Source organism: Antedon mediterranea, chromosome 5 (assembly GCF_964355755.1).
Source record: "Antedon mediterranea chromosome 5, ecAntMedi1.1, whole genome shotgun sequence".
In the NCBI taxonomy this organism is placed as follows: Eukaryota; Metazoa; Echinodermata; class Crinoidea; order Comatulida; family Antedonidae; genus Antedon; species Antedon mediterranea.
Window position 1 is genome coordinate 26,018,982 of NC_092674.1, and position 27,892 is coordinate 26,046,873.

At 37.1% G+C, this 27,892-nt stretch overlaps 1 protein-coding gene across 4 annotated transcripts; it reads right to left on the reverse strand.

Moving 5' to 3' along the window:
- Nucleotides 1-5,000: 5,000 nt before the first annotated feature.
- On the reverse strand, nucleotides 5,001-27,739 carry LOC140050105 (SLAIN motif-containing protein 2-like). Of its 4 annotated transcripts, XM_072095140.1 has the most exons (9): nucleotides 27,293-27,739; nucleotides 21,406-21,554; nucleotides 20,981-21,049; nucleotides 20,511-20,705; nucleotides 19,811-20,020; nucleotides 11,210-11,314; nucleotides 9,652-9,753; nucleotides 7,425-7,755; nucleotides 5,001-6,740 (listed from the first exon to the last, which is right to left on the reverse strand). In XM_072095140.1, the coding sequence occupies exons 1-9, from the start codon at nucleotides 27,625-27,627 to the stop codon at nucleotides 6,674-6,676; spliced, it is 1,563 nt and encodes a 520-aa protein (XP_071951241.1). In that variant the 5' UTR covers nucleotides 27,628-27,739; the 3' UTR covers nucleotides 5,001-6,673. The 4 variants fall into 4 exon arrangements, with proteins under 4 accessions (XP_071951241.1, XP_071951243.1, XP_071951242.1 ...); XM_072095142.1 differs by lacking the exon at nucleotides 11,210-11,314; XM_072095141.1 differs by lacking the exon at nucleotides 9,652-9,753.
- Between the last annotated feature and the right edge of the window lie 153 nt (nucleotides 27,740-27,892).

The following is a 27,892-nucleotide window of genomic DNA, read 5'->3' on the forward strand; positions in this document are numbered from 1 at the left end:
GACCACACTATACGAAAAGGGAGACCCTAATATACGAAAAGGGAGACCCAAATATAGGTCTCCCTTTTCGTATTGGGTCTCGTGTCAGGTCTCTGGTCTCGGGTCTCTAGTTTCGAAACACCCGTTAAAAACAGATGATTTCATTTTTACAGAAACCTGTCGTATATATTTGTCTACTTTTGGATTGGGGGGGGGGGGGGGGGGTAGTTGACCGGGGGGTAGTTGACCGGGGGGTAGTTGACCGGGGGTAGTTGACCGGGGGGTAGTTGACCGGGGGGTAGTTGACCGGGGGGTAGTTGACCGGGGGGTAGTTGACCGGGGGTAGTTGACCGGGGGGTAGTTGTCCGGGGGGTTGTTATCCTAAGGGGGTAGTTGTCCTAAGGGGGTAGTTGTCCAGGGGGTAGTTGTCCGGGGGGTAGTTGTCCTAAGGGGGTAGTTGTCCGGGTGGTAAACATCCGGGGGGTAACTGTCTAGGGGGTAGGTGTCCTAGAACCGTTATATCCAGTGGCGTATCCAGTAGGGGGCCGGGGGGCCCGGCCCTCCCCCCCCCCTGATTTCGTTTCCGTCGGCACATCATCGCGGCCGCCGGCAAACAAAGGTGCCGGGGAAAAAATAAACTATTTATTCTGACAATAATTGAACTGTAAACATAATTCTTTTGAGTGTTTGTTTATTTACATATCATATCATCATTGATCCCTTCAGATCAACTATTTTTTATTTTCATTACATCTAACGAAACACGTTAAAAATGTGTAGCACGTACATACGGTCGTACGCGGTAGATTGTTTACTCAAAAGTCTTTGACCTTACCCTAAAACCTTGTTTTTGCATGCAGTTGAGCCTCTCATGACCTGAGATTTGTATGTCTTCCTACGCTAAGAGATTATATAGTTCCACATGCCATGTGCTTTTTTGTCTAAGATATATTTATTATAAGTGCCAAAAACCCGGTTTTTCTTCTCGATATGAGGCCTTTATTATTCAAAATTTTTCAAGAAAAAGCACATATACCATAAAAAATATCCATGTATTTCATTTTTGGAACAGAATATTCCGTGAGGCTCAACTACAAAACCACCATTTTGTGATATGATGTCATCGTAAGCCAATCAAAGCTGAGCTTTCTTGCGATTGGCATTGCTCACGGTTGAATGATTTAGGATTCTAGCTGATTTGATTGGTGGATGCGAATCACCCGCAGCGGAATGTTTTCTCTCGCGCGTGTACCATGAATCTCTCTGATTGTTACTACACAAAGTTAGAGCAATGAATTTGTCCGAATTCCGTTAAGTAAACAACTTTATATATTTTATAAGCATTTAATAACATGTTTTAGTGATATTTCTAATGGTGATATATAAAATAAATTACAAAAAAACGTAATTATATGTAATTATTTTAACCAAAAATGGCGTAGTTAATAGAATTGTCGACTGAGGCCGCAAATTGTTTTACTTCTTTCGTGGCTAAAAACGATCATTTTCGGCGATGTTTTAGACCCTATATTTCGAAAACTACAAGTCAGATTTTCCTAATTCTTTCTTTATTGTAATATGAATACAACATACTAACAGATAATGTTGGTTTGGTTTTAATTTTGCATCGTTATCCCATATAAGACAATATGACTATGTAATCCTAGAACATATATTGATCAGAGACGTCGTGTATGTACAGCAGATAATGACACCAATTTTGTCGGCAAATTGGCAATTCTCGGCGGCCCCCCCCCCCCCCCCCCAACTTCAAAATCCTGGATACGCCACTGGTTATATCCAATATAAATACTAATACTGCCGCGGTTCAATCGATAACCGAGTGTTCCGTACGCAGCGAGATAGTTTAGATGTTTTAGTATACAATACCTTCCTAATACAATTAAACATATCCAGAGTGCATCCATGGTGCAGTGTAGACCTGTGTCAAATGTTCTAGAGGCGGACGCCCATAAAATTGTCCCAAACAAATCTGAACTTTGAACGATTGTCAACATAAGAGTAGATAAAGATATAAGTATAGGCCTAAATCAGAGAGAGGGTGGAGTTATCTACTACACAAATCATATAATAATATCAGGAGAGTCGATCAATCTAAAGATTTTAAACACGGCGAATTTAAAAAAAAACAATAATCAAAAAAGGGTAGCCAGCTACGCTTCGTATTCATGCTGGAATCATTATTTTGCGCAAATATTTCTTTTGTCGACATTTTTTGTAAAAGTTTTCTTTGCGGACTTCTGTTTTTTTGCAAAGTTTTCTTTGCCGACATCGGGTTTTTCGCAAAGTTTTCTTTGCTGGCAGCTGGGTTTTCGCAAATTTTCTTTGCTGACTTCTGATTTTTCGCAACGTACTCTTTGCTGGCATCCCATTTTCGCAAAGTTTTCTATGCTTTGCTGACATCGGTTTTCTTTCTTATTTTTCTTTACTGGCTTCTTTCGGAAAGACATTGATTTTGGAAAGATTTCTTTACTTAGATCGTTTTTAAAGAACTGTTTTTTGTTGTTTTTTTTTTTTTTTCGACATAGGTTTTTCTGAAAGTTTTCTTTTGTGTTCTTTTTTAAACCGTTATTTTGTTTCAAGAGTTTTCTCTACTGACATTGGAGTTTTCTCTACTGACATTGGAGTTTTCTCTACTGACATTGGAGTTTTCTCTACTGACATTGGAGTTTTCTCTACTGACATTGGAGTTTTCTCTACTGACATTGGAGTTTTCTCTACTGACACTGGAGTTTTCTCTACTGACATTGGAGTTTTCTCTACTGACATTGGAGTTTTTTATTTTCGTTTAATTCAATTTTTTTCGAAAATCTTTCTTTACTACATCGTTTTTTTTAAAGTCGTCATTGGGTCTATTTGCGGAAAGTTTCCATTACTACCATCGGTTTGTTCCTTTTTGGTAAATTTTCTTTACTGAAATAGGTAATTTTTCGGATTGTTTTTTACTAACAGTACAGTTTGTTGACACCTGTGAGTTCCTACTAACAAACACACTACAGAAAACAACACAGTTTACAAGCGCTTCTTGCATTTATTCATTAATATACCTTGATTCCAGTATACATGCAGTGCACGTGTCTTACGTCATCTAACAAGCGCGCTCCCTTCTTTCATTTGAAACACTGCCACAGGAATCGCGCTCAACATGGTAAATTCATAAAATATAAGTTATTAACATGTTATTTTATTCAAGCTAAGGAGTATAAATACAGAATTAACGCTTCTAGACATGTTTAAACATTGTGTTAAAAAACGCACACATCACGGTAAAAAAAATGGAAATTTTATTTTAATTAAATTAAATACAGTATACCTTGAAAAGTAAAGAAGAAAGTAGCTCGCATCGGGGAAAAAATTGTACTCTTCCTTACTCACATTAAAATTATTCCAAAATAACTGCATAAATAAATAAACTTTTGGTCTGTATACTTGGTGCAACCAAAAAAAAGATGATTTTAGAATTTGACTACATGATTCTGTTAACAAAATAAACAACTTTATGTACATTAAAACAATTAAATAAGTATTACTTCCCTCCAACATTAAAAGAAAATTTGGAAAAAAAATTAATAGACGATTGTTTACCAAATATAATTTATATCGTTTTAGAAACGTAATTGTAGACAAATTATTGTAAAACCATACATAAATATGTTTGATAATCAATAAGCAAATCGGCTAAGACATGCCGACAATTTCTCCATGAAAGAAAAAAAATCAAATCTTTGCCGTTATAACACTGACGATGTGAGACAGGAAAAATGAAAAAAAAGTATTATTAACAGTTAATTAAAAGAATATAAATTAATTGAATATTATTTATCCATATTATTTACATAACATTCTGCCAATATATAAACTAAAACATTACAAAGTTTACACATATTGTTTAATAAATATATCGGTGTATGTTATAGTAGGTAGGATTTACGAGATACGATACTAGGAAACTATAAAATATTATATATTGCTGATGTTTCTTTAGAGTCGAGTCGTGAATTAAGTGTTTCTTTAAATACAATAAGAATGCAATTATTATTTAAAAATGTTAATTTTAAAATTCTTTCATCTGAAATATTAAGGCCACATAAGAAACTAAATAAAACCAAAATCAAGGCAGTTTGTATTTGGGAGTTACAGCCTTTGGTCCGATTTCTCGGGTTTATGTGAGGCGGTGCGAAAATAAATTCTCAAACAAACGTAAAAGGAGTAAGCCTAAGGATAATCATTTTTTCTTTTTTTCATTTTCTAGAAGTAAAGACAAAAACAAAATAGGAGATAGTTCTCAGTTAGACAAACCGGTTTTTGTTAGGCCCAATAATCAGCAATATTTTTAATATCGTGCAAAAGGAATTAATTATTTTGAACAGTTCTAATTAATTACTATCCAATACGGCTAACAAATTCCAGTCTCAATATTTTACTAATACAGTAAATAAAACACAGTATCATAAAACGTTTTGATATTAGTAGGACTATGCATAAAATAATGTAAACATCTAGGCCTACATACAGTTTTTACATTGATGACGCTATCGGCACGCCCGCGTAGTTTAAAATGTTCTATATGCACGATCGACCGTTTATGTAATTTAAAGTTTTCTATATGCACGGTCGACCGTGTATGTAATTTAAAGTTTTCTATATGCACGGTAGACCGTGTCTGTGATGTAAAGTTTCCTATATGCATGGTCGACCGTGCCTGTAATGTAAAGTTTCCTATATGCATGGTCGACCGTGCGTGTAATTTAAAGCTTCCTATATGCATGGTCGACCGTACGTGTAATTTAAAGATTTCTATATGCACGGTCGATCGACCGTGGGTGTTTAAATTAGTCTCTTTTAAAATTAGGCATAATAGCCACTTAGACTTTTAATTTACCAAATTTACTATGAAGGGCGTGCAGTGACTTTCTGTCTTATATTTTTAAATTCTGCGCTGCACAAGAATTTTGTGTAACAAAACCTATAAAGTTAAGAAAGACTGTTTTTCACATTACAACGGAAGCCCAATGCAAAATAAAAGCAAACTTTTTTATCCGATGTTTGCATATAAAAATCACCGATTATAACGTCACATCGGACCAAATGGAAACGAGTTTATTCTGAGCTATTTTGTTATAAGAATTAAAAACTTAGGGCAGAAAAGTGCTATTCAAATGTAATTTTAACTTTTCCTTACTTCTATTTTTTTAAATAAGAAAATTTTAATTGGACATTTTAAGCAGTTGACGTAGCCAAGCACACTTTCTAACGGTCAAAGCATGCTTACCAAGCAGAATAATTTAAGCAACACAAAAAGAGCTTGCACAGATGTGTGTTACGCTCCATTGGCTTTTGACCTATGAAAAGGTCAGATAGACTGATAATATAAACCTGAAATTGCACAATTAAAACAGAAACTTAATTAACTAAGAACAACAACTTAATTAAAGTACTATCAAAACGTGCAACTGGTGTCTTTAGAAATATGCTACAATATTTTTAAGTTGAATAAAAAATAAGAACTATAAAATGAACTATCATACTGATCTGCAAGAAATATAAAAATATTATTTTTTACAAGCTAACCAAAAATTAAATATCTTACAGTTAATAAAGTCTGAAAATAAAATTGTACAACAGTATATAAATGTACATTTCAAATTTTGTAAATATTAGTTAATTAATCCACAACTTGGCATTAAATATTATAGAACATTACTGATACTATTTTACCTATATTATAGAGATACAGTACACAACTTATTCACTTTACTTAATAAATATGTTTAGTCTTTCATCAAAAATTCTAGTAAAAATTTTTCATATTACCATACAGTTTTTAAAGCTCCGTCTACACTATTAAACTAGTTTGAGAAAATAAGTGTGCCCAAATATGGTAGTAATATGACATTACTGTGTCCATATATGGGCACATCATATTTTTTGTCACACAAAGTTTGATAGTGTACTAGACAGAGCTTTAGTTATTATTTCTGTTTATGTTGTTAGTATTTCTTTAGCAGAAATTTTGATTTTTGTCCATAAGTTCATGTGTACATATGACACGCCATGTGTGCCAAAATGTATATCTTTTTAACATTATTAAGCTGAAGGGACACCAACAAAGTGTTCCTAAAAGTGTCCCCTTAATAGTGGTCTCCCAAAGGAGTGCTTCTACTGTACTACAGCACAAAGGAATAATTTGTAGCGGTGCTGTTTTGTTTAACAAAAAAAATAATAAATGTTGGAATTGAACCAACACCCCCGCCAAGCTTATATACCATTACAAATACAGATTCACAAGTATTGCTTTTAAATATCCACAGTATTGCCTTTTAAACATAGTTTCCTGATAGCCGAGTGACAATCAAACTATTATTAAAAATTATTAGCGCCAAATTTCTAATTTTTAATATATTTAAAATCATGGGTTTACACTAGAAAAAAAATAATGAAAAAAAAATTACAGATTTATCTTTTAAAATAATACTTTTCCTGATCATACCACATTAATACTCTGCAATGTCTCGTTAAACACGGTTTTTATAAGTTTAAAAGAATTAAAATACTTTTAAAATTTCGATCCTGAAGTAATGGGGTGTGGTCCTTAAGATTTTAATGTCGATTATCTATTATTTTTCAGAACTTTTTCATGTATCCATAGTTTTTTTAAAGATTTATTTTCATCTCAAAAACAGCCGTCCTTCCAGCTCTCATCTTTGGTCTTGTAATAACTCCTGGAAGCAGGAATGGCCCTGAAAAATGAATCAATTATTATTATTATTAAAATTTTCATTGAGAAACACTATAGAAATATGTAAATTAACATTTATATTTTGTCTGGTGACCCCCTAGAAGGTGAAAAAAGATGGTGGATTTACGGTGGATAATTTTTGCTATAGCATGAAAACAAAATTCTGAAGTTGAATAAAAATATCAGAAATGTAAAATTCAAGTTATATTACCTATATTTAGTCATCTGATAACATTTTTTACCACACCGTTTATTTTTCATAGCTTTTTAAAATGCCTCTCTATTTTCAAAATTTGTGTACAAAAGAATAGAGATTTTACTGTGTAATTTGAACTATCCCCCCACTGATATGAAAGTGCTAATTTTCAAAACGCTCCGGTAACACAAATAAAATCCCAAAAATTATGAAACATAGGGGAAACTATAGATCGATAATTATTGGAATGTATAATCAATAGAAATTTTTTGCCCGCCCCTGGCCTTTAATGGTAAAAAAAAATCTGGGACCTTTTGGACTACAAGAAAAGTCTGGTTTTGGGAGAATTTCCAATTTTTAGAAAGTCCGGTTTTTGGAGAGTCGACTGTATCACAGAAACAAAAAAAGTTAGTTAAAAGGAAAGATGAAAAGAAAACAGAAAACAATGATAGACAAAAACAAACACAATTTATTTTTAAAATTAATTACCTTTTATTCGGTGTAGCTATTTTACTTCTTGGTATTGTTGAACTACCCATAAGTCTTGGTTTTGGGATCCCGCTACCACGAGAAGCTGTCATTTCACTTCCAATAGCCCGAATTGGTATCCCCTTACCTTGGGGCGACAAAGATCGTCCTTTTGAAGGTGACGGGGGCTTCAGTCCGCCTTTAGGTGGGGTCATTGACCTATTAACTGGTATCGTTCCAGGTTGTTTTAATCGACCTTCATGTCCATTATGTGCACGTGGAGATCCAGAGGGCGATGAATTGAATGATCGGTTTAAATTTGGCATACTCCCGCCGTGGCCTTCATTACGTCCTGTCAAAAAATAAACGATAATATAAGATTAATTTAATGTTATTTAATATATTATTATTAAGTTTAGGCATGTACCTGTATCATCTTTAATTTACATTTAAAGCTCCTGTGATTAAATTTTGTGAACAATTTTAATTATACTAAACTTAGAGAGTGGCAGTGAAATTTGCATCAATTCCAGGTGCTACATCTGTACTGATAAGTATTTGGCTTGAATGCTATGTATATGATTTATTTAATTTTTGATTCTAAATTTTTTTTTATTTTATCTTTCTCTTTAATTTAATTTTATGTTTATGTCTTGATTTGTGTGAGGGTCCCTAATGATCAGCTTCGGCTGGATAGACCAACCTCGCAAAATATATTGTTGAAATAAATAAAATAAATAAATGATATCTGTTATTAATCATTCAATGTGTAACACAGTAGAACACCTACAGTACTAAGGGGACACCATAGTGACCACAAAGTGTCCTTTTAATAGGATTTCTCCTTAATAGGCTACAGCCAAATAGCACAAGTGACTTCAGGGCACAGATGTTGTGTAAAAGGTTGGAAATAAACCTTCAACAATCAAATAAATAAATTAATTTGTCATTTATTTTATGAAAAGTTTTATATAAAATATATTGTGGGGAGTGAAACACTTTTAAGTATTTCAAATATTGCCCTAATTAAACTAAATCATGCAGTGTATTAAAAATGTTTGTCTTATCTAATCTAATAGTTTGACCAAAAGTTAAAGTAGTCACCAACAACAAGAAAGTTGAAGTGAAGGAGTATAAAGGCAATAACAATTGTTTTCAAAATGAGAAATAACCTAGAAACGTGAATAAACATATTTTGATGTGAAAAAAAGTAGAAAGTTTATCTACAAAATTACTTTTATCCATTTACTAAGGTAAATTTTAAAATAAGTTATATTAAAACATGCACTATCTTATTCTTAGTTTCCTAAAGGCCAACTCGGATAGCGTTGTACGGCAAGGCCCGATGCGTATATTCGTTAGGAGAAAATAAAATGTTGTTTAAAGTTCTCCCAACTACTTAAAAACTACGCCCGACACTGCCTCGTCTCGTCGGAATTTAACTCTGACAGCAGTTTTGTCGTGCCTCATCGTACGACGCTGTCTGAGTTGGTCTTAGAGGACAAAGTACAGTAATGACATAACCAACAATCGACACAAGGAATTACAATACAATCAAATCATGTGAAAATTGAAAGTTAGTGACATAAAAAACAATCCACTGTGTTATTTAAGAGATAAGGTGTATAAAGTATACTGTACACCCCAAGCACTATTGTACTGAAAAACAGAAAAAACATATAATTGCTATTGTTCAGTTTTCTCTTAAACAAAATAGGCTTTGCAGTTTTGTTGTTGATATTTAAATGTGATAGTGTGGAAGAGCATTATCAATTTACCATGTACAAAAATCACAAGTGAATATAAAACAAGCCTAAATTCTTTTTTGTTTTGTTTATTTTTTTGTAGCAGTTCCCTATAACACACTACATAATTGTGTGTGTTATCTTTTTCCATCTTATTAATTAATACAGTATGTACATAATTAACATGTATCAATACCATAATAAAATAGTTGATTTTTTTTTATCGCTACAAAAACTCTCAAAGAATTGATATTTACAGTGGAACACTCCTATTAAGGAAACACGTAAGGGGACATCCCTATTGAAGGGATACCCCTATTGAAGGGATACCCCTATTGAAGGGACACCCTCTATAAGAGGACAGTTTGTTACGTCCTGAAGGTGTCCCCTTAATAGACGTTCTACTGTATTTAAACTACGAGTTTAAAGAGTCAATCAAAATTAGAAAACAAAACACCGAATCAAAAGCACCGCCACCAAACATTTCATATATAATGTTCTACCTTCTTCCTCATCAAAATCGTCGTCTACGTATACAGGTTCGTGAACCGGTATCGTGTTATGATGCGGATGCTCCGCCACGCTTGTTAATCCAGGTGCAAATGCTGTTAGAAGAGCAAGATTATTCAGAAAAGAAAAACAAAGAAATTAATTTCATATTAAAGAGCTGAAATTTGTTGCAGAAAAAGAGTCATATTATTAGTTTAGAACAATTAAATTTAATTAAACTTGTTTACATTTAGATCAAGAATAACATATCATTTCTGATTCTTAGTATGTGTAATAATCAAATACAGTAACATCTCAATGCAAATGCTCTATCTCATACCTTTCGTTCAATTCACAGGAAATTTCCCCTAAAGGCCAATTTACACAGACCACCGGTAACAGTAAGCGGAAAAAAAAAATATAGAATCTATTTAATTTCTATGACAATTTTCACAAAACGCAGAGTGGTTGAGATACACATTCTATGTGTGAAAATCTCCATGGTTTTCTGCTTACCATTATCTGTGAAAATTGGCCTTTAATAGGGAATTCCCAAAGAAGGTGTTCTATTGTTATGTGTTTGTTCAGACAAAAGCATGTTGCGGTTGAGAGATGTAACTGTATACAGTATAGTCTACTCTCCCAATATCAGGCTTTTCTTGAGGCCCGAACAGTACCAAATTCATGTTTACCATTAGAAACACATTCCGAATACCAGACTTTCCAGAAAATCTGACATATTGGGCCAGCCCAAAGGTGTCCGGTATTGAGAGAGTTGACTGTATTAAGCATTTTAACAAGTCCATGCTAAAGCCAAGCATTAAGTCCATGCTGAAGCCAAGCAATGGGTGTGAGTAGTAACAAGCATACATAAATCTAGAAAGATCACTGCACTGCATTGAAAAGAAATATCGACAAATTTAATCATTTAAATATCATCATTATGTCAATAAATATAAAAGTAAAATATCATTCTGTAAACATGATTATTCAACAGATTAAAATATTTAACGTCAAACACTAACAATTCTACCACAAATTGGAAAGACTCAGTGATAAAAACAAAAAGAAGTTGTAATTTTAAAAAAACAAATTCTAAAAAAAAACAAATTCAACATTCATATAAAATTAAAATTTTGAAAACTATTTGAAATGATATATACAGAAGAATGCATGATTTTATTTGAATTTTGATTTGAATTTATTACAACATAAATTACTGACATTACAAATAATACATTTATAAAAGATTTTGGAGGATAGACCAAAAAGCTTATTAGCTTATTTCCATTGGGATCCTTAAGTTTGGATTTAATCAATGTAAATGAGTAAGAAATTAGTTTTAATAAAATAATTGGAAATTATTTAATAGTCCCTCCTCTCCCTCTCTTACACCCCAATACCTTACCCTAATCTCGCTGGACACAAGATGCACTTGTACAAAATAAAAAACTCATCAAACCATGCTATAACGACAAACAAGAAATCAAGACGTGTCAATCAATCGGGCGTGAAAATCATCAATAATCAATGCGCAACGAGCGATGACCGACCATGCACGACCAAACTTACCCAGTGCAAGCTTTTGCAAGTCGGACAAGCTAAGTCCTTCGCCGCCGTTATCAAAAGCTGAGAAATTCTGAACACGAGAACCGAAACTATACCTTCGAACATCACCTGTATGGTTAAACATGCAGATGAGGTATTTACATGATTATGAATATGTATACATTTAAATGAGTTAGAACACTTTAGTACTGAATGAACCTGTTATTCTGTTTACTTAAAAAAGGGGACAAATCAATTATGCACAGTTAGTTGATTAATCATCAAGTCACTTGGAGGAATTTTCACTTAATCAATTGAAATATTTTTATGTCTTGTAATATTGTATTTTTGTGAGGGTCCCTAATGATCAGCTTTGACTGGATGGACCAAAATATTGTTGAAAAATAAATAAATACATTTTTGGGTCCCAAAGATGTCCCTTTAATAGGAGGTCTACCATACTTAAAAACACAACCGGATATTTTGGCCAGCCCAAGGGTGCTCAATTTTGGGTTTTAAAAGTTGTTCTTGGATTTGTAACTTACTATGCTAATATAAAAATTTAAAAAACAATTTAAACTAAAGGAAATCCAGTTTGATTGTTAAAAAAAATTTCTGTCAAGTCAGATGATAAATAATCTGAAGACAACTTAACCACTGATTAAAAAAAAATAAGGAAATGAAATTCTTTAAAATACACAAACCAACAGTGGTGTTGGTAGTCTATGAGTGCCGCTTACCTGGATAAACCAACATAAGCCTCTCTCTCCGACGAGAGGTAAACATTACGAAAAGAAGAACATTAATAACATTAATTTTTCCCCACCCCCGTCGGATAATGGATCAGTCCGCCACCAGTACGCCCTCAAGTGAGACACACCCACTTATCATCGTCATCATTTCTCAAGACCACCTGCCTGAGGGGACGGTAGGGAGGGCGTTTATCCAGGTAAGCGGCACTCATAGACTACCAACACCACTGTTGGTTTGTGTAGTCTATATCGTGCCTAGCTTACCTGGATAAACCAACATAAGCCAGTGTAGCACCGGACTAGAGTCTAGTCGGAGGCGGGAGGCAAGGTAAACATTGTCATACATACCTAGTGTCTGGGCTTCAAGATTGAAGCTGCCACCGTAGACTGGTTTGCGGAGGTATCCGACAGGTAGTGGGATGTGAAGGTGGACTGTGATCGCCACCATGCCGCTTGCAGGATGTCTGGAAGGGGCACCCCAGCAAACAGCGCCCATGAAGCGGCTATGCCACGCACTTGGTGCATATGTGCCGGAGGAGGCGTATTTGTGGAGTCGTAACCAGCCCGGATGGCTGCCACGACCCAGTTTGCCAGCGTCGACCGAGCAGCCGGTCGGAAGGGTGCAACTGTCGATATGAACAGATGTGACGCTGAGACCCGAATGGACTCTGTGCGTTTGATGTAAAACTTTAGTGCCCGCACCGGGCACCAAAGTCTGTCTTCCTCAACCCCTGAATATGCAGCAATGGTGGGAATAAACACAGTCGGCGGCGAGAAGTTCAATGTCTGAGATTTTGCAAGGAAATCTTTTCTAAAAACCAACCGCGCGCCACCCCGTTCAAACCTGATGTGCCCTGGCTCCAGAGAAAGAGCATGCAGTTCACCTCTGCGCTTGCACGAGGCTAGTGCAATCAAAAAGGCAGTTTTGAGAGTCAGGTTGTAAAGTGATGCCCTACTCAGGGGCTCGAAGGGTGGACGCATAAGAGCGGCTAGGACGACATTGACGTCCCAACGTGGAATCAGGGCCTTAGTAGGAGGCCGTTCTCGAAACATCCCGCGAAGCAAACTGGAAATTGCAGGGGATGAAGAGATGGTCGAGCCGTCTTTAAAATTCGGAATTACTGCAGCCAAGGCAGACCGATAGCCGGATACGGTGCGAACCTGCAGACCTGACTCAAACAGGTAATGTAGGAAAGCGCAGACCTGGCCCAAAGTCACTTTCATAGGGTCGGTCTTCTGGCGCTTGCACCATTCGAAAAAGTGTTTTAATCGGCTATTGTAGACAGCAAGAGTGGATTCCCGTCGGGATTTCGCCGCGAGGGCGGCCGGACCATCTGGAATGCCTGAGTCTCTGAAACGATCCCTGACAATGGCCATACAGTCAGGTCGAGGGATATGAGGTTCGGTAGAGCAAACCGAGCTCGGCCCTGCGTCAGCAAGTCGTTCCGAATCGGAAGACGTAACGGCTGATCGTACAGAAGGCCTAGAAGCAGTGGAAACCACGGCTGCCTGGGCCAATACGGCGCTATTAGTAGGACTCGGCATTGATGGCGCTGAATGTGCGTCAGGACCAGTGGCAGTATTGAAATCGGTGGAAAGGCATATGCCCAAAGGTTGTCCCATGGTATGGACAGGGCATCCACCGCCCACGCATGTGCATCCCGATATCGACTGCAGAACGTCGGGAGCTGCGTGTTGCCTGACGTCGCAAACAGATCTACATGGGGCCGCCCAAAGTGGTTGAAGATTTGGGTGGCGATTATTGGAAGGAGACGCCATTCCGTAGGACGTAGAAGTGGACGGGACAGTGCGTCCGCCACTATGTTCAGACGACCCGCAATGTGGGCCGCTGACAGTTGGATGTTGTGTCTTATACACCACATTAGCAACGTCCACGTGTGGCAACATAGCGTGGGGGACCGTGTACCCCCTTGCCTGTTTATGTATGCCACGACGGTTGTGTTGTCGGAATTGACGAGAACATGGCGATTCGCCAGATGGGGAAGAAGAGCCTCCAACGAGCGCTCGACTGCCCAAAGTTCGAGCAGGTTGATGTGGGCGCGCGTCTCCTCGGGCGACCAGAGGCCGGAGACGCGAATGTCCGGAGACGGTATGTGACCGCCCCAGCCTACCTCGGATGCGTCCGTTTCCACACGGACATCCGGAATTGACCTTTGTATAGGTGTGCCCACAAGTAACCTGTCTTCCACGAGCCACCATTCGAGATGCGAGATAATGAACGCATTCGTTGGAACCACTTTGTGTAGAGAGTCCGATCTTGGGCGGTATGCTGCCAGAAGGTGCAGATGTAGAGGCCGCATCCTTAACCGGCAGAACGGAACGAGGGCGACGAAGCTGGCCAGTGACCCCAAGGTGCGTAGCCAGTCGTACGCCGTCGGAGCCTGAGCATTGATAAGATGCAGCACTGCAGTTCTTGCCTTGGCCACACGCTCGATGGATGGGCACGCACGGCCCGTAACCAAATTTATTTGGGCTCCGAGATACAGAGGGTTCTGAGAAGGGAGAAGACATGACTTCTCCTCGTTTATTATGAACCCTGCTTGTTCCGTCACGAGGCGGACAAAAGATAAGCTGCTCAGCAGCTGGTCCCTGGACTGGGCCACGATCAACCAATCGTCTAAGTACATGAAAACTCTGATGCCGTGTTGATGAAAGAACGCCGCCAGGGTTCTCACTAGACGAGTAAACACTCGTGGGGCCGTTGAGAGGCCGAACGGCAGAGCTACGAATTGGTATACCTGATCGTGAATGCGGAAGCGCAGCCAACTCTGGTGTTCTTGCGCAATAGGCACGTGAAAGTACGCGTCTTTCAAGTCTATTGTGGCTGCCCAGTCCCCTCGTCTTAGCCCCAACAGGATAGATGAGACAGTCTCCATCCTGAACCTGCGGGGCCGGATGTACCGCTTGTTCAGACTTTTGAGGTTTAGGATGGGTCGCCAATCGCCCGATTTTTTCTGGGCGAGGAAAACGGTGGATTCGTGTCCCGGGATCGTAAGTTGTTCTTTTTGAACATGCACCACAGCTCCTTTCTGGAGCAGTGCTTCGAGGCCCGTCATGAGCGCTTGACTCTTTTCCGGCTCTGACGGAATCCTCGTGTGCCGGGCACCTCCGCTCACCGGAGGGCTCGAGAATTCGATACGATACCCGTGTGTCACGGTGGAGAGAACCCATCTGTCTGTGGTCAGGGTCTCCCAAACCCGTGAAAACCGTTTCAAGCGACCCCCCACCTGCCCGCCCTCGCTTGGAGGGACGGGCGTCCCCGGGCCGTCACCGGCGCTTCACATTATAATACCGGCGACCACTTCTGTTGGTGGCGCCTTTGCCACCCCTATTTCGCATTCCGCGAGGGGGGTGTGAAGCCTGTCTTGATGTAGAAGCCTGACTTTGCATAGGCTGAGCCGGTGGCGGCGGGGGAGGCTGCATCTGCTGAGGAGCAGCAGGGACAGGCGGCGGTCGTGCGGCTGTCCTTGAGCGTGAATTGCTAGCTCGGCGTTTTTGCGGGAAGCGCGCTCTTGTCTCCCGACGAGCTTCCCTCTCACGAGCCCATTTATCCTCCTTCTGTGAGAAGGAGCCAAAGAACAAGTCCTGCGCCCCGAAGGAGTCAGACGTAGTAAACCTACGGAAATCGGTCGGTGCGATGTCAGTTGCACCCAAGACGTTAACGCGACGGGCCGCGGCCGCAGATAATGAGATCGTTGCCTGTTGATCAACAACCAGGCCCATGATCTGCTGTAGTAGAGCTATCACGTCCGAATCGCCCTGAGGCGGATGTTCTGGATCAGCCAGAAAGGATAGCAAGTACCCGGCCATAGAGGCGGCTCTAAGCGTCTCGCGTGCGGCCCTGTCGACGGACGTAAGGACATCCTCTGTCCGGGATTCCGAAGGCTTCAAAAAATTAGTCCTGGACGGGTCCAGGTTCTGGTCCTCACGGACCCGTTCCTTCGCTGCCTCCGGGACGCTCGGCGCCGCGATGTACAGTTCGAATTGTTTCTGCGGCACCGGAAAAGCCGATGACAGGCTATAAGGCATAGGCCTACGAATCTTGGACTCCTTAGCGATCAGCTCCACACGTTCCACAAGTTCTGGATCGAGAGGCGTAACCGGGCACGAAGATACCTTCTTAAAGGGCGTGCGTACGCCAAAAGTGGAAAACCGCTTAGACGAAGGAGTATGCTTAGGCTCTCGATACGTGAAATCGACGCCGAGAAAGGACAGCACCGCGGGGACCGTCCGCATAACTAGCGCCTGCAGACCTTCCTCCCCTGGCCCGGCCTGCTCCCGTAAGCTATCTCTATCATCGTCAGAGAGCGAGGCCATCGTCCTGTCACTATCGTAATCCCTTTGCCGGACGGACGAACCATCGAAAAACGAGGTCTGCTGTGGGCCAACATCAATGTATGGAATATGGGGAGGAGGTCTAATCTGAGAGGGTACCTCAGGCTCATCCCTCGGCAGAGCTCTCACAGCTGCAACAATGGCTTGCAGTAACCCCGGAGAAATCTCATTCACCCCCGGAACCGCAGAGGCCGCAGCCGGTGCAGGCATATCTGGAAGGCTAACTTCCGGCGCGACGGCAGGAGGGCCTGCCGTATCGGCGGTACCCACCTCCGGAGGTGGTACAGCTTCCGTGCGCTCCTTAGGCTTAGGGAGCGATTTGAACTTGGACGGTGTCCAGCGGACACAAACATCGCACGGCGACAACTCGGTACACGTGCGGCAATGTATGCACTCCAAGTGGCGGTCCCACTTCACGGTAGAGCGGGGACCCCTACATTTAACACACTCCTGCTTAGGCATGGTGATCTAACAGACCTACTTCTACCCACTAGCCTAACGAACAACAAAGATCTTCCAGTATTTCTATCCAGGTGAAACACACTGGATAACGGCTTACAACGCTAAATTTTAACTCCTGGCAACTAGCCAAGGGTAACGATTCTAAACGTATCCAACCACAAGATAACGATCTACTACACTTAGCTTCGTTTTCTTGCTCTATTCTTCTCTTCCAGTCTACAGTATAAAAGTCTTTATCGCAAATTCCTCAGGAATTCCAGGAATGTGTTCAGAAAAAGACGTACGTACACAACGACGTTACGAAAAGAAATGATGACGATGATAAGTGGGTGTGTCTCACTTGAGGGCGTACTGGTGGCGGACTGATCCATTATCCGACGGGGGTGGGGAAAAATTAATGTTATTAATGTTCTTCTTTTCGTAATGTTTACCTCTCGTCGGAGAGAGAGGCTTATGTTGGTTTATCCAGGTAAGCTAGGCACGATATAGACTGAAGGAAATAATTAGGATTATTAATGCCATTGGAAGTTAAACATCCTGTGTTTTATCGTGAACTCTGTTTTTTTAGAAAATTTATTGTAATTCATTGAGTGTAAAACTGTTGATTTCTGTATGACATTTAACATTAAACGGACTAAAATAAAGATTTTATGCCTTGGCAAAAATTAAAAGTGCTAAATTATTTGAATTAGGACCACAAAAATTAAGGGCTTTTAAAATGACTTGCATGAGTGGGACATTTTTAGGACCCAACAAAGTATCCCTTTAGTGGTTGATCATAGTGTAAATAAACAATACACTTCCCTTTGTTCTGTCATATGAAAATGTCCTATTAATAAGGTTTATCGCAAATACCTCGATTTCGCGAGAAACGTCATTGCACAATGCATGATGGGAAGGGTTTGGGAGCAATAGAGCCACCGTATAATACAAACTTTATATACTGGTAATGGTGGCGTATTGCTCCCAAACCCTTCCCATTATGGATCGGTCACGCAATTTGCAATAAACCAGGGGTGTCCTCTTAATAGGGTGTCCCCTAAAGAGGGTGTAAACAATGCTATTTTCTAATGTCATGGTCTCTCAATTTACAAATTAGTTTATTTAAAATTGTATCAAGTTAGTAACAGGTATGGGTGATTAAGATTTCCTAAATGTTTAGTCGGAAATGGGTGATAGCAAATACTAAGTACTTTGTACAAGCCCAAAATTAAAAGTAAAAATAAAATGAACAATTTCAAACTTCAGCAAATAATAAAGTAAATTATTTTTTTGTTTGAAGGCCAACATTATTCCAAAATATGGCTATTAGTGTACACTAACAGTTAAAATAACATTTTAAATTTTGAACTTGAACAAATAAAAAATTACAAATTTACAATTTTAATTAAATTTGGAAATATAGTAAATAAAAATTTTAATCCATTTCCATAATAATACTTCAATAATGTTAGCCTTGGGAGTTTCAATGAATCGTATAATTACAGATTTGCATGAGCCATTAAATATCGCTTTATCAAACACGATCATAATTAACGTAAATTGGTAATTTGTCCGCTACAGAAGCTAGATAATTACCAGACAAGTGGTGTAACAAGTGTGAAAATATTATACACATAAACGAGTACTAAATACAGTAATTGATTATGTAAAAACAAAGCACACACCCCATGTCTGACATTAGTGGGAGAAGTCTTTCTTAAAGATGTATTGTCACCGTGAAAAATAATTTTTACAATTTTTTTGGTTGAATATGCCATTTTAAATTAATGTCCTATAATAGTTATCCACTTTGACCAAAAATTTGATTAAAAAAAAAATTATTTATCTGAAAAACTATAATTTAAAGCAAAAAATAGTTGAATTTGCTGCCAGCCCATGGGTTTTTGGTTGAAATTAACCGTTTGTTTTGTCATTTTATAAGTGAAAACAATTTCTTTTTCTATGGAAGTGATTAATTTTATTAAAACTACAAAATAACCTATTCAAAGTCTGATTTAATTAATTTTCATTTTTCATGCTTTTGGGGGACAATACATCTTTAAGCTCTGTATACACTATCAAACAAGTTGATATGCCAAAATATTCTAGTGATAAGCCAAAATATGGTAGTGATATGCCCAAATATGGTAGTACTATGCCAAAATATGGTAGTGATATGACATGATCATGTCCATATATGGGCACATTACATCTTTTTGTCACATAAAGTTTGATAGTGTAGACAGATATTTTCAGATCTATGGGATTAGGCTTTCGTATCATAAAACAAGGCCACATTCATTATAATAGCATGGTGTTCAGAGGTGTCATAGATCAGTGTGAACGTCTGGTACAATATGAAAGCATCTCTACATTAGGTCTGAACAGGACCTTACTTTACTTGGGCTGTTTGCCCAGATTGATGTTAGTATAAATATATAAATTCAGGATTTCGAAAAGCGAGATGAATAAATAAGTTATACTACTTCAAAAATAAGCCCAACAAATAAGGTTATTATTATACCTATGACAAATAGTTCCCTTTTCACTAATTGCCATAAAAAAACAAATACATAAAGACTTTCTATTTGACATAACAAAACAATAATTGAAAGAAATCACTGATTTCCTGGCAAACAATTCCTTGTTTTGAACTTTTAACATTAAACCTGGCTCTGCTATTGTCTAGTAACACTCCACCTGTTGCAAAAGAGAACTATACTAAAATATAAAGTACATTGCATACAGAGGGGTCAAGTAAAATAAAGCTTTGCCATTATATGTTAATCCTCCACCTGTTGAACAAAATATAACTTGTGTTATAATACAGAAAAGCTAGCTACAAAATTAGGTGTAACCAAAGCAACAGGGCTTTGCTATAAGCTGCTATTACGCCACCTGTTATTGAAAAACTAAAGACGGTAAAAAAAACGATGCAAAGATACAGATAAATTAAATGATATTAATATAAAAATAATTTAGTTAGAACCCACAAACATATAAATTTATAATAAATAAATAAAAGAATAAATTTATGGTTCTTAAAATAATAACATATTAAAATGATACAAACCATCACACTTTCGAACTTTTTCTAATGAAGCTCGTCGCCGTAAAACAACTTTTCCCGATTCGTTTTCATATTCTGACCTATTTAGTTGCGTTTCACTACCAGATTTTGCACGTGGCAAGGATACGAGTGAATTCTCTGATGACGCAGGAGATACCGACGTAGGACGCCTTGGTGTGTTGGCTGGAGAGTTTTGCGTTGCCTTTCGTAAACCTGAATAAAATTATGAAATACAAACAACTTGAAAATAATGTTGAAAATTACAGTAAAATTATAGCGGTCAATGTTTCACTAAAGTTGGAATTGGTCAATAAAGACTACGTCATTTTAGAAAAGAAAGAATGTAACATAGGATATTGGTTAAAACCATAATGTATATGTCGGAAATGAAACAGCAGTTTTTAGTGCCAAAAAAGGGTGTGGTTAAGGCGTGGCTGAAATGAGGTAAGGGTGTGGTTAGCCTGTTTATTTGAGCTATTTATAAGTGTGGTTTATACTTGTCAACCATACCAGTAACTCGAAATCTTAATTTCTTTGACATACTGTATTAAGGTGAAAATTTAAGTTGTAACAACTAGAGTTGTAAAAACCATACTACTCCACTCATTAAGCCTCAGTTTATCCAGGGAAGAGTGGTTTATCCATTCTGTAATTGGTGATTTGGTGTATGCATCGAAAATGAACTTTAACCTTGACAACTTACTATCTTCTTGCATTTTGGCCAATATTTGTACGTCTGTTACATCTTCTAACTTAGCCAGACCATCCTCACTTCTCCTCCTTTCTTCCATCCTACGATCTTCACTTCGTCTTCTTGGCGTGGTGTTTGCTGACGTACTAGGAGGGGACAAGGGGGGAGAGTTTCCCGTTGATGACTGTTCAGAATTTGCCGAATTACCTGTCAAAACAGTATTAGTTTTCAAACAAATATGAATTCTTTCAGTGTAAAAACTATGTTTAAACAATAATCAAATGCAATTTTAACAAAAAGAAAAAGCACACAGTGGCATATTCTGGATATGGGGGGGGGGGGTTTCAGGTGCAAAAGATTGTGAAATGTGTGAACTTAAACCTAATTTTCTAAATTTAGTCCTGGGCCGCTCTCCCATCCCTTGGACCCACCATATGGTCATTGTTGTGTTGGAACCTTAAATAAACAAAAGGCATACATACAATTGTCTAAATCTAATCCATTTGAATTTCTTCTTAAAGCGGACGGCCTACCGAAACTGTTCCTTTTAGCTGTAAAAAAGAAAAATACATATCAATGATAATTAACAAAGAGTTGTCCGACGGTCAACGCCTCAAATGAGACTCGAGCTCTGTCTACACTATCAAATTTTATGACAAAAAATGTGATGTGTGATGCACATCACACTTTTTTTGTCAAACTAATTTGATAGTTTAGACAGAGCTTTAGTGTCATTTCTTTTTTTAGCAGTTGTACAGTATACTAACATCCCATGATAATTGATCTTCAGGCAAATCAAATACTTTTTGTTAATTAATTAATTATCTTAATTATTTGCATTTTGCCAAGTACTATATTTCAATTATTTTTGTGTGCTTTGTTTACTGATGAAAGCAGATTTACGTACCTCTAGAGACTTCATCTAACTTTGCTTGTAAGGATTTCTTAGCCGATTCCATTTCTCTACTTGGATTATCGAAATCTTTGCGAACCCATTTTTCAGGACTTAGTAGTCGCTGTTCAGGTGTCGGTACCTTTACAGGAGACATATATAACCTACAAAATTTGAAAAAAAAAATATTAGGTAATATCATTTCTCTGAAATCTCACTCTCTTATTTCATAAGGTAATTAGATTTTTTTTTTCCAAATTATATGAAAAATACTGATTTAAACATTTTAACTACAGTACAGTACAATACTGCTCAATAAATTGTACATTTTGACCTTTACATGTACATACATAAATACATAAACAAGTAAATAATTGTTTGTATCATCTATGTTAGTTGCAATGTATAGATAATTTATGTTGATACATACAGTACTGTACAATCACTAATTGTTAAATACTATATTACAACAGAGAATATCATATTACATTGATCTAGGTGTTCACTGCCTTTAAGGCAACCATATTGTGTCACTCTTTGAATAACGCAAGTTTATCGTTTAAAGTGACAATCTAGTACAATGTCATCTATGAAAATATGACAAACTCTGAAACCACTTAGTCCTATGACAGAGGTCTTTAATATCATGAATTTTAAAGCTCTGACTACACTATCAAACTTAGTTTGACAAAAAAAGTATGATTTTCCCAAATATGGTAGTGATATGCTTAAATATGGTAGTGATATGCTTAAATATGGTAGTTACAGATGACATCATCATGTCCATATATGGGCACATCACATTTTTTTTGTTACATAAAGTTTTATAGTGTAGACAGAGCTTAAAACAAACTGAACACCCAATAATACATCTTATAAAATAGTACAACTACAATCATCCAACCATTGAATGAAATGTGGGCAGGAAGGTATGTGATAGAATATGGCCTACTGTACCAGTATGGTGGCCTCAAAATACCTAAACAAAAACTATAAAATGAACGTACAAATTATCTTATACCTTTTTATATATACCTAGTATTGTATTTAAATTTAACTTACTATATAAGTAGTATAAATAGTATAGTGTAGTATTAGTAATGCATACATAAACAACCTGACCTATATTTAACCAATTGACACGGTACAATCCCTTTAATAATGTCAGCTATTGACAATTTGCGACAAGACAACATTAATTAAAAGGATGACTGAATGCTAAAGATTCTCAGTTATCTCATCATTCTGCTCCTGTGTTAATACACACTTAATAAAATATGCTTTTTTACTACTTTTCAGAATTTTAAGATTATTTGAATCTTTTTGATTAAGGACACTTTGGCATCAGTGTTGTTAGTTATAATTATCAAAATCAAAACTATTTTGTTTTACCTGGGCCACAGAAATGGGAGCTAATATAAAAAATAGTATAGTAGCTTTTGCTAGGCCATCAACTCCATATGTGGCTCATCAACAGTAGCCATGATCAGCTGATGCTAGAGCATTTTGAATGTCCTATCATTCATGCACTACGGGTACAGTATCTTCAGATCCATGGAGTTATGCTTTCGTATCGCAAGCAATGTCATATCATAATTAGCGTCGTAACAGCAAAGTGTTCAGATTTGCCTAGCTAACACTTTCGTTTCAAACTAATTGTCACCGATTTGGGTGAACATCTGGTATGCAGGAGTAAATTTGATTGGTTACAGGTCCACTAATCTTGTACCTTGAGCTGTCGTAACGAACGAAAGAGTAGTGTCATACGAGGTGGCTTCCACTAAACTTTTCCTGGTTCAGACCTATGGAGTTGTACGCTGCGTACAATACGAAAGCATAACTCCGTAGGTCTGAACAGGCCCTTAGTCTACAGTATCAATCAATCTCTTTTATTCATCTCATAAAAAAACAATACACATAACAAAAAAGGAGTAAATTCAAAACAAATTTAAAGATGAAAGGGAAGAAACCCCAAGGGGCTTGTGATATGAGGCCCACTAAAAAACTACAGTAGTTACATTAAGATAAATAAATTAAATAAAAAGCATGCATAGACGAATAGATCATGCCATGTAATAATTAAGCAATCATATCTGTATTTCTTACTGTACAAATTTAGGGTTAACATAATACATACAACATACTGTAGTTTTGCTAAAGACCAGTATTCATGCATACTGGTTAGTTGAAATAACCTATCATTATTTAAATACCTTTAAATAATCCTAAAAATGTGTATAATCATTTCTACAACCTTATTGTAGTTTCTGCTAGGCCCGTCAACTCCAGATGTGCCTCATCAATAGCCTTCAGGGCTGACGTGCCATTGGCCCATTTTAAATGTCCCATATCGTTCATGCCTAGCTTAATATCACTTGTTCGTCGTTCCAGCTTGCGAATCTTCTTCCTAATCTCCTCAACTTCGGATTTAACGCATTCGTTAACGATACACTGAATAGCAGACTGAAAAAGTCCTGAAAAATCATCCTGGATAAATTTTGTCATCACGGTCATCAGTTTGACCAGAAGATTGTCCATCTTCTCGGCGTCCGAATCAAATATTTTTGCCAGTTCACCTCGAACGATCCAGGTCAGTTCCTCGGTGTTGGTCAAATTGTTACAGCATTGACCATTACACGTGCAAATCGTGTGGTCTGTCTTGGTAACAGGCATCGGGAAAGTTTTAAATCGAAAACAAAATATTATCACTTCAAATGAATATAACTTGTTGCATTTACAAAAGTTAATGTTTTTATTTCAAAGGGTGTCAAATTCTTAGAACTAATCACAGGAAATCAACAATTTAAAATGTCAACTTGGCCCAAGTCAATTTGAGATTTTAAAAATGCAGTGACCAAATCAGCCAATGAGCTAAGCCGTCAACAACACACGGATGAGGTTGGAATTCATCGGGTCAGTTGATAATCACCAGTGCAAAGATTGTCGTTAGTGTTTAATGAAGCGTGAAACGAAATGTAACCGATCATGAAAGTGAATCCGAGTTTTTACAGGAAGCGGTTATTGTTTGAAATCTATGTGGTAGAAACGATTACGTCGTCCTGTTCGTATTAATCAATCCAGTTGCATCGTTGATGTCATCAACTTTGTGGTTGTGGTGCCAAGTTCAGTCTACTCCACTTATTGCTCAAATTAGTATGTAAAAATTGGGAATTTTGCCATTTATATACGATCAGTGCTTGATCAAAAATTCTTTCGAACTTGCACACTGTAAAGCTCTGTCTACACTATAAAAAAAGTTTGACAAAAAAAGTTTGATGTGTCTAAATATGGTAGTGATATTCCCAAATATGGTAGTGATATGACATCATCATATATGGGCACATCACATTTTTTTGTCACATAAAGTTTGATAGTGTAGACAAGGCTTACTGTGTACGTGGTTGTAAACTACCAGCCACCATGCACAGTAACTGACATACTGTATGTTAAGGCAATGATTCCTCGAACTGTCATTATTAAAACGATAATAAATACAATAGATGTACAGTATTGTTACCAGGTACAGATCTTGTTATTATTCTCATTTTCAACAACCATTGTTAATGATAGGAACTGCATTGTGTACACAAAGCAATAACAGTAAGTAAAACTCCTATTAAGGGGACAACTTGAGACCAGTCAAAAGTGTCCACTTTAACAGCACTGGGTGTCCAATCAATTGGTTGAACATAGCGCTCATGGACGAGGTTCTGTTTCATGGATAAGTGTTCATTTAACAGGGGTGTCCGTTGAATAAGGGTGTCCTAAAGGAGGTGTTCTACTGCATACAAAATCGACACTACACTGCACTTAAATGTGGCAAGGTGGTTTTCTTGGATATTAGGACAATACAATATCATTATCATCAAATGAAAAGTTACTGTATATCATTTACTGGATTTTAATAGAAAATTGTGAAACATGCTAATTTTTTTTTAATTGTTTCTATAGAAATATTGTACAGTAGTCACACACATTCATAAAATAAAATTCCTGCGATTCAATCAATTGTTTATAGTTTTTAAATGATGGGCAAACACACAGATATTAAACCTGTGTTACCTAAAGCATTATACGAGAACAATACAGAAGCTAGGCTTGATTGGGTTTCCAGGGGTAACAGCTGATGGTAAACAAAAGAAATCTCCTTGGGTACAAAAATGGATAAAATACATGTGTAGGCCTACTGTACAACATTCCTTAAAACAATATTGCATAAAAACTATGTCTATTTTTGTTTCAAGTTATTTAATAAATATTACCAATACTGTATAATAAAATGTCAATTAAAATGTCATTAATGAGATACTGTAGAACCAAACAAAGTGTCCCTTTAATAGGGGTACTCTATCTCCTGAATATAGAGATTAACTCTTGTATAAAAACATTGTCCATGTTAGTTCCACAGGAAAATGTCCCTTCATTAGGGGTGTCCCACATAGAGGTCCTACATTTAATAATATCATAATAATATAAACGGTTTTCATAATTATAAGATACTGTATATTTAAAATTCATAAATTATCAAATTAGATTCAAGCTAGGCTACATGGGTTTTGAATTAGGCATAAACAGAAAACCTACCAGTATTTATCTAATGTTGACATAACAGAGGAAAACCAATTATGTACTAATCCACATAGATAGAATACTGGACAACACATGTGCTGGCAGGGGATACAATTAATGACAAATATGTCAATCTGCATAATTTCCAATTAAATTATATGGCAGTCATTTAAACATCTAAACAGCTTGACATATTTCAGTATTTCAAATATTAGATGTTATGATGTTATTAAACTCTGTCTACACTATCAAACTAGTGTGTTTGAAAACAAAAAAAAGTGATGTGCCCAAATATGGTAGTGATATAACCAAATATGGTAGTGATATGACATCATAATGTTCATATATAGGCACACATTTTTTTGTTACATAAAATTTGATAGTGTAGACTACAGTAGGTAGGCTATTCAATTAAAGACTCTTTCAACTGTGGTTGAATTACTGTAGATCCCAAAACAAATGCTAAAGTAACTCTGTGATAAAACTATGAAACCGGTGCATATTAAAAAGGGGCGGATCCAGAATGTTGGGAGGGGCTGGACAGGTGCAAATAAGGGTACAGTACTCTCTTCCAACAATTAAAAAGGGTGGGAGGGGCAGTTTTACTGTATCAAACATGCATAGAGTGTTACTGTATCCCTGACAATCTTTTTACATTTATTTCAATGAATATATTAGTGATTTGAACTAGTATGTTATACTGTATGTCAGTAATATAGTAATAAGTATTATATTACTCTTTATTATTATTATTAGTATTATTATTTAATTTAACAAGTTTTATACGTTATGATACTGTAGGTAAGTCAACAAAATATTATGATACAGTCCTTTCAAGCAGTTACATTTGCTTTATATAATGGTAACCAGCTAACAACTTTAAAGTATTGAGAACAAATTTTAGGCCTAGACTTAATTTCAATACTAAAAGCTATGCCTAAAACTAACCAACTTGTTTAGCGTGCCTTGCCAAATAAGTTAATCATAAATGGAGTTTGTCCCAAGGCTATTCTAACATATATATACTGGTTTAACTAATTAGTTTGCCTCACCTCTACTCTACTACTATTAGTTGTACTGCTTTTTTAATGCCGGCCCAATATGAGACGGTATTGATTGGGCTGGTGGTAGGTATAGAATAGTACAAAAACATTGTGGTCCTTAATTAGGTTGTAATCGAACCCTGTAAAGATGAAGTATAGTTTGCCCAGAGAGAGTAGTAGGCCTGCCATAGCCTTCTTTATATAATAAATATGGATGCCAATAAATATAGGCCTAGGCTAGGCCTAGCCTATTTAATCTAAAAATAAAATGCAATTCAATAAAAACTTACCAACTATCTTCATCTTCTTCACAATCAATAGGGTGTAAATGAAAGTCTATAGTCTTGACACTGTCCAAAGATGAATTTAAATCTACCTTTCCATTACTATTAGATGAATGTACAGGCGATCCCCCTACAGGAGAAGAATTGTTTAGGCCTAGGCCTACGTGTGCATTTGTATCCGCATCGTTGATCAGCGAGGAGGAACCGTTTTTCCCCCGGCCAAGTTCGGGGGTCACGATAGAGTTTGCTTTACTCCTCAACAATTCGTTCTGTTTTTCGAGTTTTTTTACAAGATCCTGAAGTTTCTTGACTTCGATTTCAGGGTCAACATTAGCCCCCATTTTCTGGTTCAAATAAATGATAGTGTCGCTCTTTTAAGAGCTAGTTGTACTTCCATAAATTTGTTATGTTGTCATTTTTCTGACTCACTCTTTTCTCTGATCCGCCTTCTCAAACTCCGCCATTGGTATAAACATAAAATGAGGGCGCTGTTTAAGTTTATGAAAAATAATTTTTTTTGCAAGCGACCAAAACAATGAGAGCGCTATTTATTTTTAAAATTAGAGCCATATTATTATAAAAGGATCTGTTTTAGATTTAATTAAT

Coding starts and splice junctions, on each gene's coding strand:
- LOC140050105 (XM_072095140.1), bottom strand. CDS start 27,627: ATGGGGGCTAATGTTGACCCTGAAATCGAAGTCAAGAAACTTCAGGAT. Junction 11,315..19,810: donor AAAAGTTCGAAAGTGTGATG/GTTTGTATCATT, acceptor TTAACCATACAG/GTGATGTTCGAAGGTATAGT. Junction 9,754..11,209: donor CTTGCAAAAGCTTGCACTGG/GTAAGTTTGGTC, acceptor CTCTTCTAACAG/CATTTGCACCTGGATTAACA.